Source organism: Saccopteryx leptura, chromosome 5, assembly GCF_036850995.1.
Source record: "Saccopteryx leptura isolate mSacLep1 chromosome 5, mSacLep1_pri_phased_curated, whole genome shotgun sequence".
Classification (NCBI taxonomy): domain Eukaryota; kingdom Metazoa; phylum Chordata; class Mammalia; order Chiroptera; family Emballonuridae; genus Saccopteryx; species Saccopteryx leptura.
The window spans coordinates 181,651,030-181,664,644 of record NC_089507.1 but is presented as its reverse complement, the minus strand read 5'-3'; the positions used below and the strand labels follow the sequence as shown (position 1 = coordinate 181,664,644).

Genomic DNA, 13,615 nt, shown 5'->3' with positions numbered 1-13,615 from the left:
CCCCAGGAGCTGAGATGGCTCCATGGCCTCTGCCTCAGGTGCTAAAAAATGGCTCTTCTTGCAACGGAGCAAGGGCCCCAGATGGGCAGAGCATCGCCCCCTAGTGGGCTTGCCAGGTGGATCCCAGTTGAGGCGCCTGCAGAAATCTGTCTCCCCTCCTCTCATTAATTAAAAAAAAAAAAACGCTAACTATAGGTATTTATGACAAGCTTGACACATAACTAATTAACATATGGTTATAACACTATGCATATTGTTATATGTTTAAAGTTATTTTTGCTCTGTTTTACCTGATCATATAGGAGAGTTTCTTCCTATATTTGGTGTTCCCCTGCAGAAGTAAAATGTCATATAGTATCATGTTTAAAAGAATTCTAGTATGATCCAATTGGGTAAAAAAATATATACATGTATATAGACAAACAGATATATGTATATATATATATACATATATATACATTATCTAATATGTGTTTGTTTATATGTATATACAGGGCAGAGCAAAAGTAGGTTTACAGTTGTTCATATGGAAAACAATATAATAGTTAATAAATAATAATAAAAGAATAAATTCTGTTTAGTGTATTCACAACTGGAAGTCTACTTTTGCCTTACCCTGAACATGTACATATGTGTATGTGTACATAAATATTACATATATATTATATATATGCAGATATATATACATATGTGATTTATAATATTTCTATATTTTGGCATAAAATGTATACTTTATACTTATAATATCTATATATGTCATTTTTATAAAGGGTATATAACTATATATAAAAGATATAAATATTTTTCTATCTTATATAGCTAAGTATAAATATATACATATACTTACATTTTTGCTGAAAAATATCTGAAGATTACATAAGAATTGGATAACAATGATTGCACCTAGGCCTAGGGGGATTTTTTTTTCTTTCTGATTTTTTAAAAGTAATTTATTTGTAAATGTTACAGAGATTCTTCCATCTTAAATTGTAAATTTGAATGACTTTATATGTTGACTACTTTCTGAAAAAACAAAACACGGTGCCCAACTAGAGGATGATGGTTTCCATGGCAGACAGAACCAAATGCAGTCATTTAGATGAGCTGCTAATAAAACCCAAGTCCAGTTCTCCCTCCACCTTCCTCCCCAGACCTGGACCCCCAGCCCCTGGCAGGACCCCCTTGAAGCCCTGGTGCTCACGGGCATGCGAGGTGGCAGTATGTCTTCTGAACTCCCTAGGGCCGAGGCGGCAAAGGCAGCATCTATGTGTGGGCCTCCGGGGATGGTGGCAGCTACGACGACTGCAACTGCGATGGCTACGCCTCGAGCATGTGGACCATCTCCATCAACTCCGCCATCAACGACGGCAGGACAGCCTTGTACGACGAGAGCTGCTCCTCCACCCTGGCCTCCACCTTCAGCAATGGGAGGAAGAGGAACCCCGAGGCCGGAGTGGTGAGTGCGGCCACTGGCCCTCTGGGAGGCTGAGGAATGCACGGGCACTGTGATGTCATGCACGGTCACTGTGATGTCATGCATGGGCACTGTGACTTCAAGGGAAGGAAGCTACCCACTTCCCTAAAAAGTCAGGGGATGTTCTGAGGGGAGATCCATTCTCTTGCAGACCTGATAAGGCTTTGTCATCCAAGCAGAGACATCTGTGAGGTGTGCAGATTAAAAGCAAGGGCCTGATGCCCCACTCGCATCTCATTTTCCACAGATTGTCTTTCTTGAAATTTATTGTTTTGATATATAAATAATGGTTTATATACAAAGTGTGGTTTATCAAAAAGTTGTCCCAGAAGGTCACTAATAAGGAGAACTAATATAAAGAACTGGGTCGCTGCATCCCCACCCCATCTGAGCCAAGAACCCATTCATGTATTATAATAATTTTTAAATAACATCTATGGATGGGCATTTTGGGGTCTGTAAATCTCCCCAAATCGAGCACACATGTATACTTTCTGAGGGAAAGAGTAGTGGTTTTTCATCGTAGTTTAAAAGAGTTCAGTGATTGAGAAAACAAAATAAAAGATTAAGAATCACAGACTCAGATCTGACCAGGTGGCACAGTGGATAGAGCATCAACGTGGGATGCTGAGGATGGAGGTTCGAGACCTGAGGTCACCGGCTTGAGCGTGGAATCATGGACATATCCCCATGGTTGCTGGCTTGAGCCCAAAGATCATTGGCTTGAGGCCCAAGGCCACTGGCTTGAGCAAGGGGTCACTGGCTCAGCTGGAGCCTCCTGGTCAAGCCACATATAAGAAGCAATCAATGAACAACTAAAGTGCCACAACTATGACTTGATGCTTCTCATCTCTTTTCCTTTCTCTCTCTTTATCTCGTTAAAAAACAAAAAAACAAAAATCCACCAGCTCAGATTGCTTATTGCAGTTTTCTGAGCAACTCTTCCTTCCTAGGTATAATGGTGAATTTTCTAAGCCCCTTAGAAATAAATATCGGTAGAGTGTAACAAACCTTTTTGGCTCTCTCTCTGGGTATTACACTCACAGATCAGCCCTTCCCCAGAGCGCCAAGCCAGGAATTTAGTAGGTGGTTCAATAGAGCCTCTGAGTTAGTCACATTCTGCCTGGCCACCACCTCAGTGGGGATTCCCAGGAGAGGAGGGCAGCAGCTCAGAACGCACTCATTGTTACCAACAAGTGCTCTATTCCAAATTCCCACCAGGGCTCTGCTTGGGTGAGCTGGCCAGGCCCTCAGGTGAGCCCGGAGATCCCATTGCCTAGGGGAGACTCAGTCCTCGACCTGGCTCCCCCATAAGCCCTCCTAGGCTCCCACTTGGTCTTGGGGACGACAGAGAGTGTGCCAGCTCCTCCTGACCAAAGTAGGCTTCAGCCTCTCTTACCCTGTGAGAGATATAGGCCAAACGGGGGAAGAGCAGAACAGGAAAGGACAGTGATAAAGGTGCTTCTTTCACCCCCCCAGAAATTCAACTCCCTGCCCCAAGGGCCTTCCAATGGTGTCACTTTGTCCCCAACTTCTCTATGACTCTCTTTTTGCTAGAGCTGAAAGGGCCTTGAGTTCCCTCTGAATATTATAATTTTTTTTCCAATAGATGCCTTTAAACCTCCCTGATACTTTGTTCCTCAAAATAATAGGCCTACTTGAGGATCCTACAATGGAGGAAAAGGGACAATTCCTGTGGTTCATTTCTATGATTTTAATGAAAACCTAGCTCTCCCAAACATTGAAAGTGAGGTTTCTCTCTTTGTGAAAGTTCTTTAAAACTCAGTTGATCCTTAAGAAGATCTCCCCCTCAAGAAGAGTGTGGAGGTGACCACTCTCATATTGCTTATATTGGCTCAACATGTCTCAGAATCTCCCCGTGAAGTTTAGATATAGAGATATATTTTCTTCTTAATGGCCTGTCCTTGTAGGCAACCATTAGCTGAACCTGTTTACTCGTCCCTCCCTGAGAGTACCCTCTCTTCCTGAACAGAAAAGAAATGTTGATGCAAAAGCAGCTGCCAACACCACAAAACCCACCATGGTATTGACTCCGTGGTGGTGATACTGACTTGTGACTCTTCACCTATTGTGTCTCGTTTTAGGATCCAGAAAATAAATGTCCCTCTGGTCCCTGGAAAAGCTGCAGATATGCTTCTCTGGGCAGTTGGCTTGCTTCTATCTTGTAGACACTGTAACTTTAACTGATTGTGTCCCTTTTTGCATAGGTTACTAGGAAAATCAGATAAAATGTATGGCAAAATAGATACATGGGTGCTAAGGTTATCCTTAGCTTCATCTTAATCTTTATCAGAAGAAGGCAGAGTTTAAGTTTAAAAAAAACAGATTATCCTCTGCTCCATACTGTTTTGATGTTCAAAATAGTGCAACTCATTACTGATGTCTTCCCTTTCAGGCAACCACAGACTTGTATGGCAACTGCACCCTGAGGCATTCTGGGACATCCGCCGCTGCTCCAGAGGCAGCTGGAGTGTTTGCTCTGGCTTTAGAGGCTAAGTAAGTTTCCAGTGGGGCCGAGGGCCAGCTCTGCAGGGTGGGCTAACACATGTCTCTCCACCCAATACCAGGTGTCCGTGAGGCAAAAGTGGGTGCAAGAGCCTGTGAATGGTCAGGGTCAATGAACTCTGGTGGGCGTCTCTAAATGAACCATGGGCCCTAAGTCAGTCTCTCCCTCTCTCTTTCTCTCTCTCTCTCTCTCTCTCTCTCTCTCTTTCACACACACACACACACACACACACACACACAACTACAGTAAGCCCACTTGATGATCCTATAGACAGAGGAAAAAGGAGAATTCCTGTGGTTCATACATGATTTTAATGAAAACCTGGCTCTCCCAAACATTGAAAGCAAGGTTTTCCTCTTCATGAGAGTTCTTTAAAACTCAGTTGGTCACTAAGAAGCTCTCCCCCTTAAGAAGAGTGTGGAGGTGTTCACTCTCATATCAATGAACTTGGCTCAACAACACGTCTCAGAATCTCTCCATGAATTTTAGATATAGAGAAACATCTTCTTTTTAATTACCTGTCCTTTTAGACACGCTTTAGCTGAGCCTGTTTACTCGTCCTCCCTTCCTGACCAGAAAAGAAGTATTAATTAATGCAGCAGCCCCTGGGAGACTCCATCCCTAGGAGAGTACTCCACCCCAGCATCCAACCACACATATCAGCTACTCACTCAGATACCAGGTGGGGGCATGTAGGTTGTTTTTTCTTAATACAAACTTCTCTTTATCCTCTGGATGATTCCTTGGTCCTTGACTGTTTTACTCCAATAATACTCACAGTCAGCCGGATGAAAGAAACCATTGCCATGCCGGGTGTCTAGCAGGTATTTCAGGACATGTGTCAAACAGGGTGCTTCCACTCAAGACGTGTTATCGTATAAGGTGAATTCACTTCTAAACACTGAGACAAGGCAGGCGAAGTCACTCAGTATAGACAAAGAAGTGGGCTTTTCTGGGAAACCTTCCAAGTTACAGGTAGAGGAGACCGCCCACTCTGTTCTTACCATCCCACAGAGAGGCCACATAGCACAGCTGCTGAGCACACCTGGGGTGTATCAGCCAAGGTACTTGCCTACCTGCTATCTATATTCTCTTAATGCAGGCCAAAGGCAGGCTTTGTGTTTGAGCAGGGAGCCCATGGGCTTCAGGCACCACCCGTTCAGTGTGAGTGCAGATGCCCACCGTGTGGGAAGCTGTCTGAGAATGCGGCACCAGCAACTTGTTGAGTCCCCACTCCCCACCCCTCAGCTGCTGCCAGGCAACTGGGGCTTTGAGCATGGCTCTCCAGGTAGCCCTACTTGTCTCTCTCTCCACACATGCATTTTCTCACTTGCAAAAAAGGCAAGAGTTGATTGCTAGAAAAGGAAGGGACTTCAGAGCGTATATAGTCCAACCCTTTGCCTTCCAGCAGAGAAGGCCTATTTGTCCTCCTTTCACAGATAGGGCCCCTTACTGGGAGTGACTCCTCTCTCTGGTCCAAGCCAAACTTCAACTCTTCTGAGAAAAGTCAGGTGGAAATGTTAGGACACCAAGAGCTGGACACTGATCAAAAGGCTCCTATCAAGGGCAGAGACCAACACTTATTCACAGGTTATATGCATTTCCTGATGGTGAAACTGTTCATCTCAGAGTTTGTTGGGCCCTGGAGCCCGAGCTGGCTTCTCGCTCCAGCTGGGAGCAGATCCACTAGGGAGCCTGCTGCCTGCTGCAGAGGCTGGCAGAGCACAGGGAGCGGGCGTGTCCTCAAAGCGCGAAGGGGTGTCTGGCTCCTTTTAAATCGAAGAGAGGAGAACTTGACTCAAAGTCTCCTTGGATTTTAGCAAGCAAGAAGCCACTTGCCCGGGCCTATCCGCGTGCAAAGGGACACCTAACTAAATCATAGTCATGGAGAAAGGCCGCTGGGTCTCTGCACAGAGTCACAGGCTCTGCACCAGCTTTCTTGAGCACTCACTTGCAGCTCTCCTTACAGTAGAATGCAGACACCACGTAGACACACTTTGTTTTAGAGCCATGGTTATGATTTTTTTTTTTTTTTTTTTAGTCTATGTCACTTATTTTTGCTTTGATCTTTTTTTTTTCTTTTTTTTTTACTTATTTATTCATTTTAGACAAGAGAGACAGAAAGAGAGAGAGAGAGAGAGAGAGAGAGAAGGGGGGGAGCAGAAAGCATCAACTCCCATATGTGCCTTGACCAGGCAAACCCAGGGTTTTGAACCGGCAACCTCAGTGTTTCAGGTCAACTCTTGATCCACTGCGCCACCACAGGTCAGAACATGGTCATTGCCATGAAGAATGACCACTGGCAGTAGGGGGTTCGAGCCCATCATGAGAGCCAGTCCTAAAATCCCTCAGAACACCAACTGCCTGAGTTGGAAGCACACTCTTGAGATGAGTTTCCTGCAAGCAGCTTCTTCAGGAAGGACTCGCAGGAGAGACCAGAAAAAAAAAGGATGCAGGTTAGAAACAAGAGAAGTTCTGGCCTCAGCCTGACCCCCTGGGGAGCTCTGGAGGATACATTTTTATGCCTCAGAGTTTGTTCTCCCTCAAGGTGAGGGAGCTTGGCTGCCAAGTTCTTGTGCTCACCAGTCATTGGCCAAGAGCCATGCCCTAGGGATGTAAACTCCAGTCACCTTGGGCTTTCTGCACCTGTGGCAAAGAGGCTCCAGCAGCCAGCAGTTAACCACTGGGCAGCATGAAATAGCCCCAGGAGAGAGTCCTGAGGGACAAAGAGGTACAGACTCCAGGAACAGTTTCTACAGCTTCTCTGTAGGATACTCTGCTCAGGGTACTCTGTCCTGAGACAAGGCGGCTGGGAGTCCTCGGTGACAGTGATCAAGGGCTCTTTCCCTCCCAGAGGCCCAATGAAATACTTTTACAAAGCAATGTGAATGCAGTAAGCCAATTATCCCGTGTCCCTCTCCATGGATGCCCACCAGGACCACGGAAGAAGGAGAACCACCACCCCCAGGGCTCAGGGGCAGGGAGGAGGAAGCCCTTCCTCTATCCTGCCCATCACCACCAGTTTCCAATCTCATCAAGTTCTCCTCTGCCAAATGCTTGAAATAGCTCTTGAGCAACAAGGAATATTGTTCACATTTCCCCGAGTGACCAATATTAGAGAAATTTCAAAGAATTTCTTTAGTGGATACGTTTAGGGTGAGGAAGAGGGGTACCTGCCATTTTCAAATAGTTTGGATTCTCTCTATGACTTGGGGCTTTCTGTGTTTTTCTAGAGAGCTGAGTGAGGTTTGAGGAGCAGATATCATAAAATGGCAAATTTTAGGTTCAAAAGAACCATCTGTAGTTAAGTGGCCCATAAGTTAGGCTAGAACGATGTTTCCAAAATTGACCTTCCAGAGGATGGAATTTTACATGTAAACTCTTTATCAATGTATAATAGAAACTGAGAAGAGTGTACAAATATTAGGTATAGTTCAATGATTTCTTCCAAGTTAACAGACACATGCAACCAGGACCCAAATCAAAGCAGACTGTTTCCTAAATACCAGTCTGTGCTCTTTTACTGAAAGTCTGAGAGATTCCTCCAGGCTTTTGTGAGTGGTTATAGGTCATTCATATTCATTGTGGAATATTACTCTGTTATAATTGGATACTTGGGTTGTTTCCACTTTGGGCTTATTAGAAGTAATATTGCTAATTCTTGTCTTTTGGGAAAGCTATGGACATATTTCTGTTGGGGGCTTACTAGAGAGTCACAATGCTGAGTCTAAGGTACACATATGTGCAGTTCTAGTAGATACTGCCAAGTCGTTTTCCAAAGGGGCTGTACCCACTGACACTTCCTCCAGCAGTGTATGGAGTTAGAGTTGTTCCACATCTCTGCCAACACTGGGTGTTGTCAGTCTTTTGAACTTTACCATCATTATAACTGTACAATGGAATTGCAGGGTAGTTTTAATTTGCATTTCCCTGATAACTAGTGAAGTTGAGCACTAGGGGGAGTTTTGAAAATGATAGCTCTTCATCAAGAGCTACTGAATATAAATCCCACAAATCCCGAGGAATGAATTGTGGAAGGAGGGGCAGCCTTCCTCTTTCCTGAGAAGGAAGAAACAAAAAGAATACAAGGGAAAGGAGCCAGCTGGGGTAACCGAGTCAACCAATGATAAATTATCTATATCCCATAGCTACAATACAAAACAAGAACAGCAAGATCTGTATGTAACTATGGCCAGTGATCTGGAAACCCCTTCCCACTTGCTTACCCCACCGAAGCTTTCCCTCCCCTCTCCCTGAGTCCTGGGAAACCTTAAACAAGGAGATCACACGCCCATTGCTTAGATACTGTAAAGATATAGAACCTGTAAGAAAGTCAACCTCAGGGAGCCCATGTTTTGGAGCTACAAGTCCCATGTGCTCCACCGGCTTAATAAATTCTCCTTCCTTTATTGATTGAGTTATCTGAGTGTCTATCCTCCATGGGGTCACTTCCTGCAACAAAATGACCCAGGAGTTTGTTTATTCAGCTCCACTCCAGGCACTACATAAGCAGCCAGCTCATTGCTGGTCTGTGCACTGGGGTGTGTGACTCCCAGTAAGGCAGTGACTCTATGAACCTGTGAATCAGGGTACTGTTGTGCAGAATGTGCTAGATCAAAAACGGAAATTTTGAATAACAACAGCTAAACCAAACAGGGTTTTTTTTTCTGTCATGTGAAAGATACAACAGAGGTAAAGAGTCCAGGGCAGGTATGGGGTTACCACCAGGAATCACGGAATCCAGTTTTTTTTCCAAATTTCTCCTTTTCTACCTTCATATTCTCTACAATCATCCTGTTTACATTTCAAGCAGAAAAAAGAGAAGAGCAAAGAGGAAAAAGAAATCCACCAGCTGAGTCAGCTCATTTAAAGAGTTTTCCAAACGTTCCACCCAGTGGCCTATTTCTCATTGACCAACACTGTTGGAGGACCACCCCAGACTGCAAGGGTAGCTGGGAAATGTAGTTTTATAGCTGATAACATTGTCGTTCTGAATAAAATTGAGGTTTTCTTAATAAATAAAGAAGATAGGTACAACAGAGAGAATTACTAGTGTCTTTCAACAAGTGGGCAATCACTTAGCTCCTATTGATCTCTATTGTCTTATCAGAAAACTAGAAAGTTAGATCACCAATGGGTCTCCTATGACTTCCTGGTATATTACAAGTCTGCTTCAAAGCTATCATGCCTATAGGAAAGTGCATTTTTAATTGGATGTGTTTATTTGAGGGTTGAATATGCCTCAAAGCTGAAAAACTTTAATTTACTTTTAAATAGTGTGACCAATACTTTACCTGGGAAATAGTTTCTATTCTCTTCTAACTTACATTGACGATCAATATATTAGGTAGATTTTATTATTAATAATAATAATAAATTATTGAATATTCAGTATCATGCTAGTAACTTGTCACATGGTAATCTACATTTACCCCCTATAACAAACTTCTAAGGCCTTATCCCATTTTATAGATCAGAACTCTGAGCCTCAGATTGTTAAAGTAACTTATCTAATTTCACATGCTTGGAAAATAGCAGACCTGAGATTCAAACACTAGGGATCCTGGGCTCCAACTCCAGTGTCTTCACTTGGCTCAACTTCACTTGGACGGAAGGTCTCACCACTCATTCTGCCCAGGACAATAGGCTGCAGTGAATAAATTGACTCTTCCTCAAAAGCTATGCACAAAATCTGGGTTTGATTTCTTCAAAATGAGGTTTTACACATCACAATTACACCAGAGCAGCGTGTAAACTGGTTTTTCTCTCAGTTTATAACTGTTAGACCAATAGGGACTGTGGAGAAAGAACCAGCTTGACTTACAAATGCCTTCTTTTTCTCAGACTGAAAATAAGTGGTTTTTAATCCTGTCCAAGTTTAGAGAATAGACTCTGGATTTTAAAGCCGAAAGAAGACAGATGGGGCCCTGGCCAGTTGACTCAGCAGTAGAGCGTCAGCCCAGTGTGTGGAAGTCCCGGGTTCAATTCCCAGCCAGGGCACACAGGAGAAGCACCCATCTGCTTCTCTACCCCTCCCCCTCTCCTTTCTTTCTGTCTCTCTCTTCCTCTCCCGCAACCAAGGCTCCATTGGAGCAAAGTTGGCCCAGGCACTGAGGATGGCTCCATGGCCTCCACCTTAGGCACTAGAATGGCTTTAGCTGCAACGGAGCAATGCCCCAGATGAGCAGAGCATCGCCCCCTACTGGGCATGCCGGGTGGATCCCAGTCAGGCACATGCGGAAGTCTGTCTCTCTGCCTCCCTGCTTCTCACTTCAGAAAAATACAAAAAGAAAAAAAAAGAAAACAGAACAGATGGGTCTTGCTATGCTGCAAGCATCTCTTCTTCTGCACAAGGAGAACGCAGCCCAGACGAATGAAGCTGCATGCTCAGGGTCACACACCTCACTCTGTTCACATAAAGGTCATACCTCTCAATGCAGGGGTTAAATGCTGTTGGCTTCTAGGATTTACTAGATGTTAGCAGAAGTCATTCCTCCAAATCTTTACACTGCAACCTCTTTAAAGCCTTTCAGTTTGCAAGTCTTCTAAAAATGCATGTTCTTGCCTAAATTCCCTTTGCTGCCTTGATCATTAGAAGGAAAACTGGGTCCAGGAGAATTTGATACTATAAATGGTAGAACTCTGAAAGACAATGGTGAGAGGCAATCCTCACAGAGAACTCAAAAAAAAAAAGTCAAAATTTTGTACTTTATTCTTCTTAGCGAGAAGTTGGTAAACCAACTCTAAGTTACGGCAAATGCGAGGCTCTGTGGGAGATCCAGTTCTGCTCATTAGACACAGGGCAACCATCTAAAGCATACGATTCACTTGCCAGGACCAGCTTTATAAGAAACAGCCCTTCCTGAGCCCACCTGGTGCAATATTGTTCTTTCAGCCACAGGAAGGCAATCTCTTCCTGGGCTACAGACCAGCTTTGCCACATTCTCCTTGCTCAAGACAACTGCCATGTCTGTCCAGGATTTTCTCCACAGTGTTCTAAGTGACCTTTTTCTTTGGAGCCCTGGCCTTTCCAGATGAAAATGTAACCATCCTCAGTCTCCTCTGGAAATCCTGAGTTGCACTTGGATCTCTGGATGTTTGCTCCAAACCAAGAGCCAACTGGTCTACTCTGAGTTTATTTATCTCTAGACCATCACAGTTTCCTATAAGTGATTGGAGCCAGCCGCACGAATATAACAGCTTTTATTGATAATTCTCCTGGGACTTACTCATGCATGGCCTATAACAGCTCCCAGCTTTGTTCCTTATGGTCTTACCTAGATGCCTACAGCAGCCCCTGACTAGTGTGGTCCTGCCTTCCAATCCCATATGTCTCAATTTCATTCTCCATGGAATTGTTTATAAAGATCGGGTCACATCTCACTCTGCCCTTACTGGCTGTCCTGAGATCAAGTCCCTGTGTTCTAATGTGGGTGAACGCCCTGTCATCATCTCCTGCCTTATAATTCCTGGCTCTCCCTCCAGTATGTAGGGGCTCTTGCCTTCCTGTGTTTGCTTAAGCTTATCACCTGCACAATACTTGTTTTCTCCCACCTCTAAATCCTTTGCTCCAGAACCATCTCTCCCCAAGAACCATCGCCTTACCTGTCTTTTCACTCAGTTGCTCCTACTCATCCCCTTGATGTTGGCTGAAAATGCCACTTCCTAAGAGATTGTTAATGACCCCCTGGACCAGTGTTTTTCAAATTTCCTAATACAAGGGGTCCTTGGGTTATGACAGTCTTGACATACAATGTTTTGAGTTTACAACACTCACTCCCATAAAAACTTTTAAAAATTGAGACGTGATTGTTTCAGCTTACACCGTTAGCATCATACTGATGCACTGCACTGGCAAACTAGTTTGGTTGCATGCGGCAGAAGAATACGTAGTAATGCCAGAGATGAGTGAGGGAGTTGGCATCCCCCAGTATGCTTACCCATGCCATTTTGGACTGTTAAAAGCACAAGTGTTTCATTTGTGTTAGGCTAAGGTGTGTTTCAACTTACACCAAAATTCGGTTACATCACTGTCTTAGGAACAGAACTGTGTCGTAACCCGAGGACACCCTGTGATTGGAATCCCTGGAGTGCTTGTTAAAAATGGATATCCAAGCTCACGTCAGGTATATGACTCAGAATCTCCAGGATCGTGCCTGGAAAGCTGCAATTTTAACAAACACCTGAGTGCCGTGCAGGGAGTTAGAACCACTCCCCTGGACCAGCTTGGCTTAAGCTTTTGGCTACAGATTGGCTAAGCCCACGGGATGTACATTTCTGGGTCCTGTCTGACATCATTATTTATTTCACATCCAACATCATGTGCAGAAGAATCATCATGTTGTCTTAAGTGCAAATTCTCAGGCTCACAACCTCTAAGAGGCTGATTCAAGGAGAGCTGGGGCTGAAGCCAGGAATCTGCATTTGTCAGTACCCCCCACATGGTTCTGACACAGGGGGTTTGAGGACTACAGTCTGAGACATCCCCCCTTTGGTAGATTAATCCTAGCTCCCTTTTCATGACAGCCCTCCCTTAATTATTTCTTCTGTTTTATGAAGATATAATTGACATACAGCATTATACAATATAAGCTTAAGGTGTACAGCATGATGGTTTGACTTACATGTGTTTTGAGATGATTAGCACAATCTGTTTAATTAATATCCATCATCTCATAGAGTTACAATGAAAAGAAAAAGAAATTTTCCTCGTGGTGAGAACTCTTCGGATATACTCTGTTAACAGCTTTCTTATATATCATACCGCAGTGCTAACCATAGTCATCGTGCTGTACATTACATCCCTAGTACTTATTTATCTTATACCTGAAAATTTATACCTTTTGACCACCTTCCTCCAATGCCTCCACCTCCCCGCCCCATGTCTCTGGTAACAAGTTTTATCTACTTTTCTATTCATTTGGGTTTGGTTTGATTTGGTTGTTTTTAGACTTCATATATTGATATAAGTAAGATTACACAGTATGTGTATTTCTCTGCCTGACATATCATTTAGAATAATATGGTCAAGGTCCATCTATGTCGTCATAAATGGCAAGATTCTCTTATTTTTATGGCTGAATAGTATTCCATTTTATATCTAATAGATAAACTTTATCCATTCATCACCCAGCAATGGACACTTAGATTGTTTCCATCTCTTAGCTATTATAAATAATGTGGCTCTGAACGTGAGGGTGCAGGTAACTTTTCAAGTTAGTGTTTTTGTTTCCTTTGGGTGTATTCCCAGAAGTGGAATTGCTGGGTCATACGGTAGTTCTATTTTTGTTTTGTGAGGAACCTCCATGCTTTTTTCCACAGTGGCTGCACCAATTTGCATTCTTACCAACAGTGCCCAGGATTCCTTTTGTCCACATCCTTGCCAGAATTTATCTCATCTTTTTTATAATACCCATTCTAACAGATGTAAGTTATATCTCATTGTGGCATTGTCCCTGTTTAAATAGAATTTATCTCATCTTTTTTATAATACCCATTCTAACAGATGTAAGTTATATCTCATTGTGGCATTGTTCCTTTTTAAATATTGATTTTCTGTCTGTCACCGGAGGCTAGGAGCTTCCCACAAAGTGTTCAGAACTAGCACAGTGCCT

The 13,615-nt window shown here is 43.6% G+C and overlaps 1 protein-coding gene across 1 annotated transcript in view; it reads left to right on the top strand.

Moving 5' to 3' along the window:
* PCSK2 (proprotein convertase subtilisin/kexin type 2) overlaps positions 1–13,615 on the top strand; it is a 349,800-nt gene that overhangs the window by 317,674 nt on the left and 18,511 nt on the right. Inside the window, exons 9-10 of the mRNA XM_066387098.1 lie at positions 1,241–1,456; positions 3,891–3,991. Of these exons, the coding sequence (XP_066243195.1) occupies positions 1,241–1,456; positions 3,891–3,991 (317 nt within the window). The remainder of the gene's footprint in view (positions 1–1,240; positions 1,457–3,890; positions 3,992–13,615) is intronic.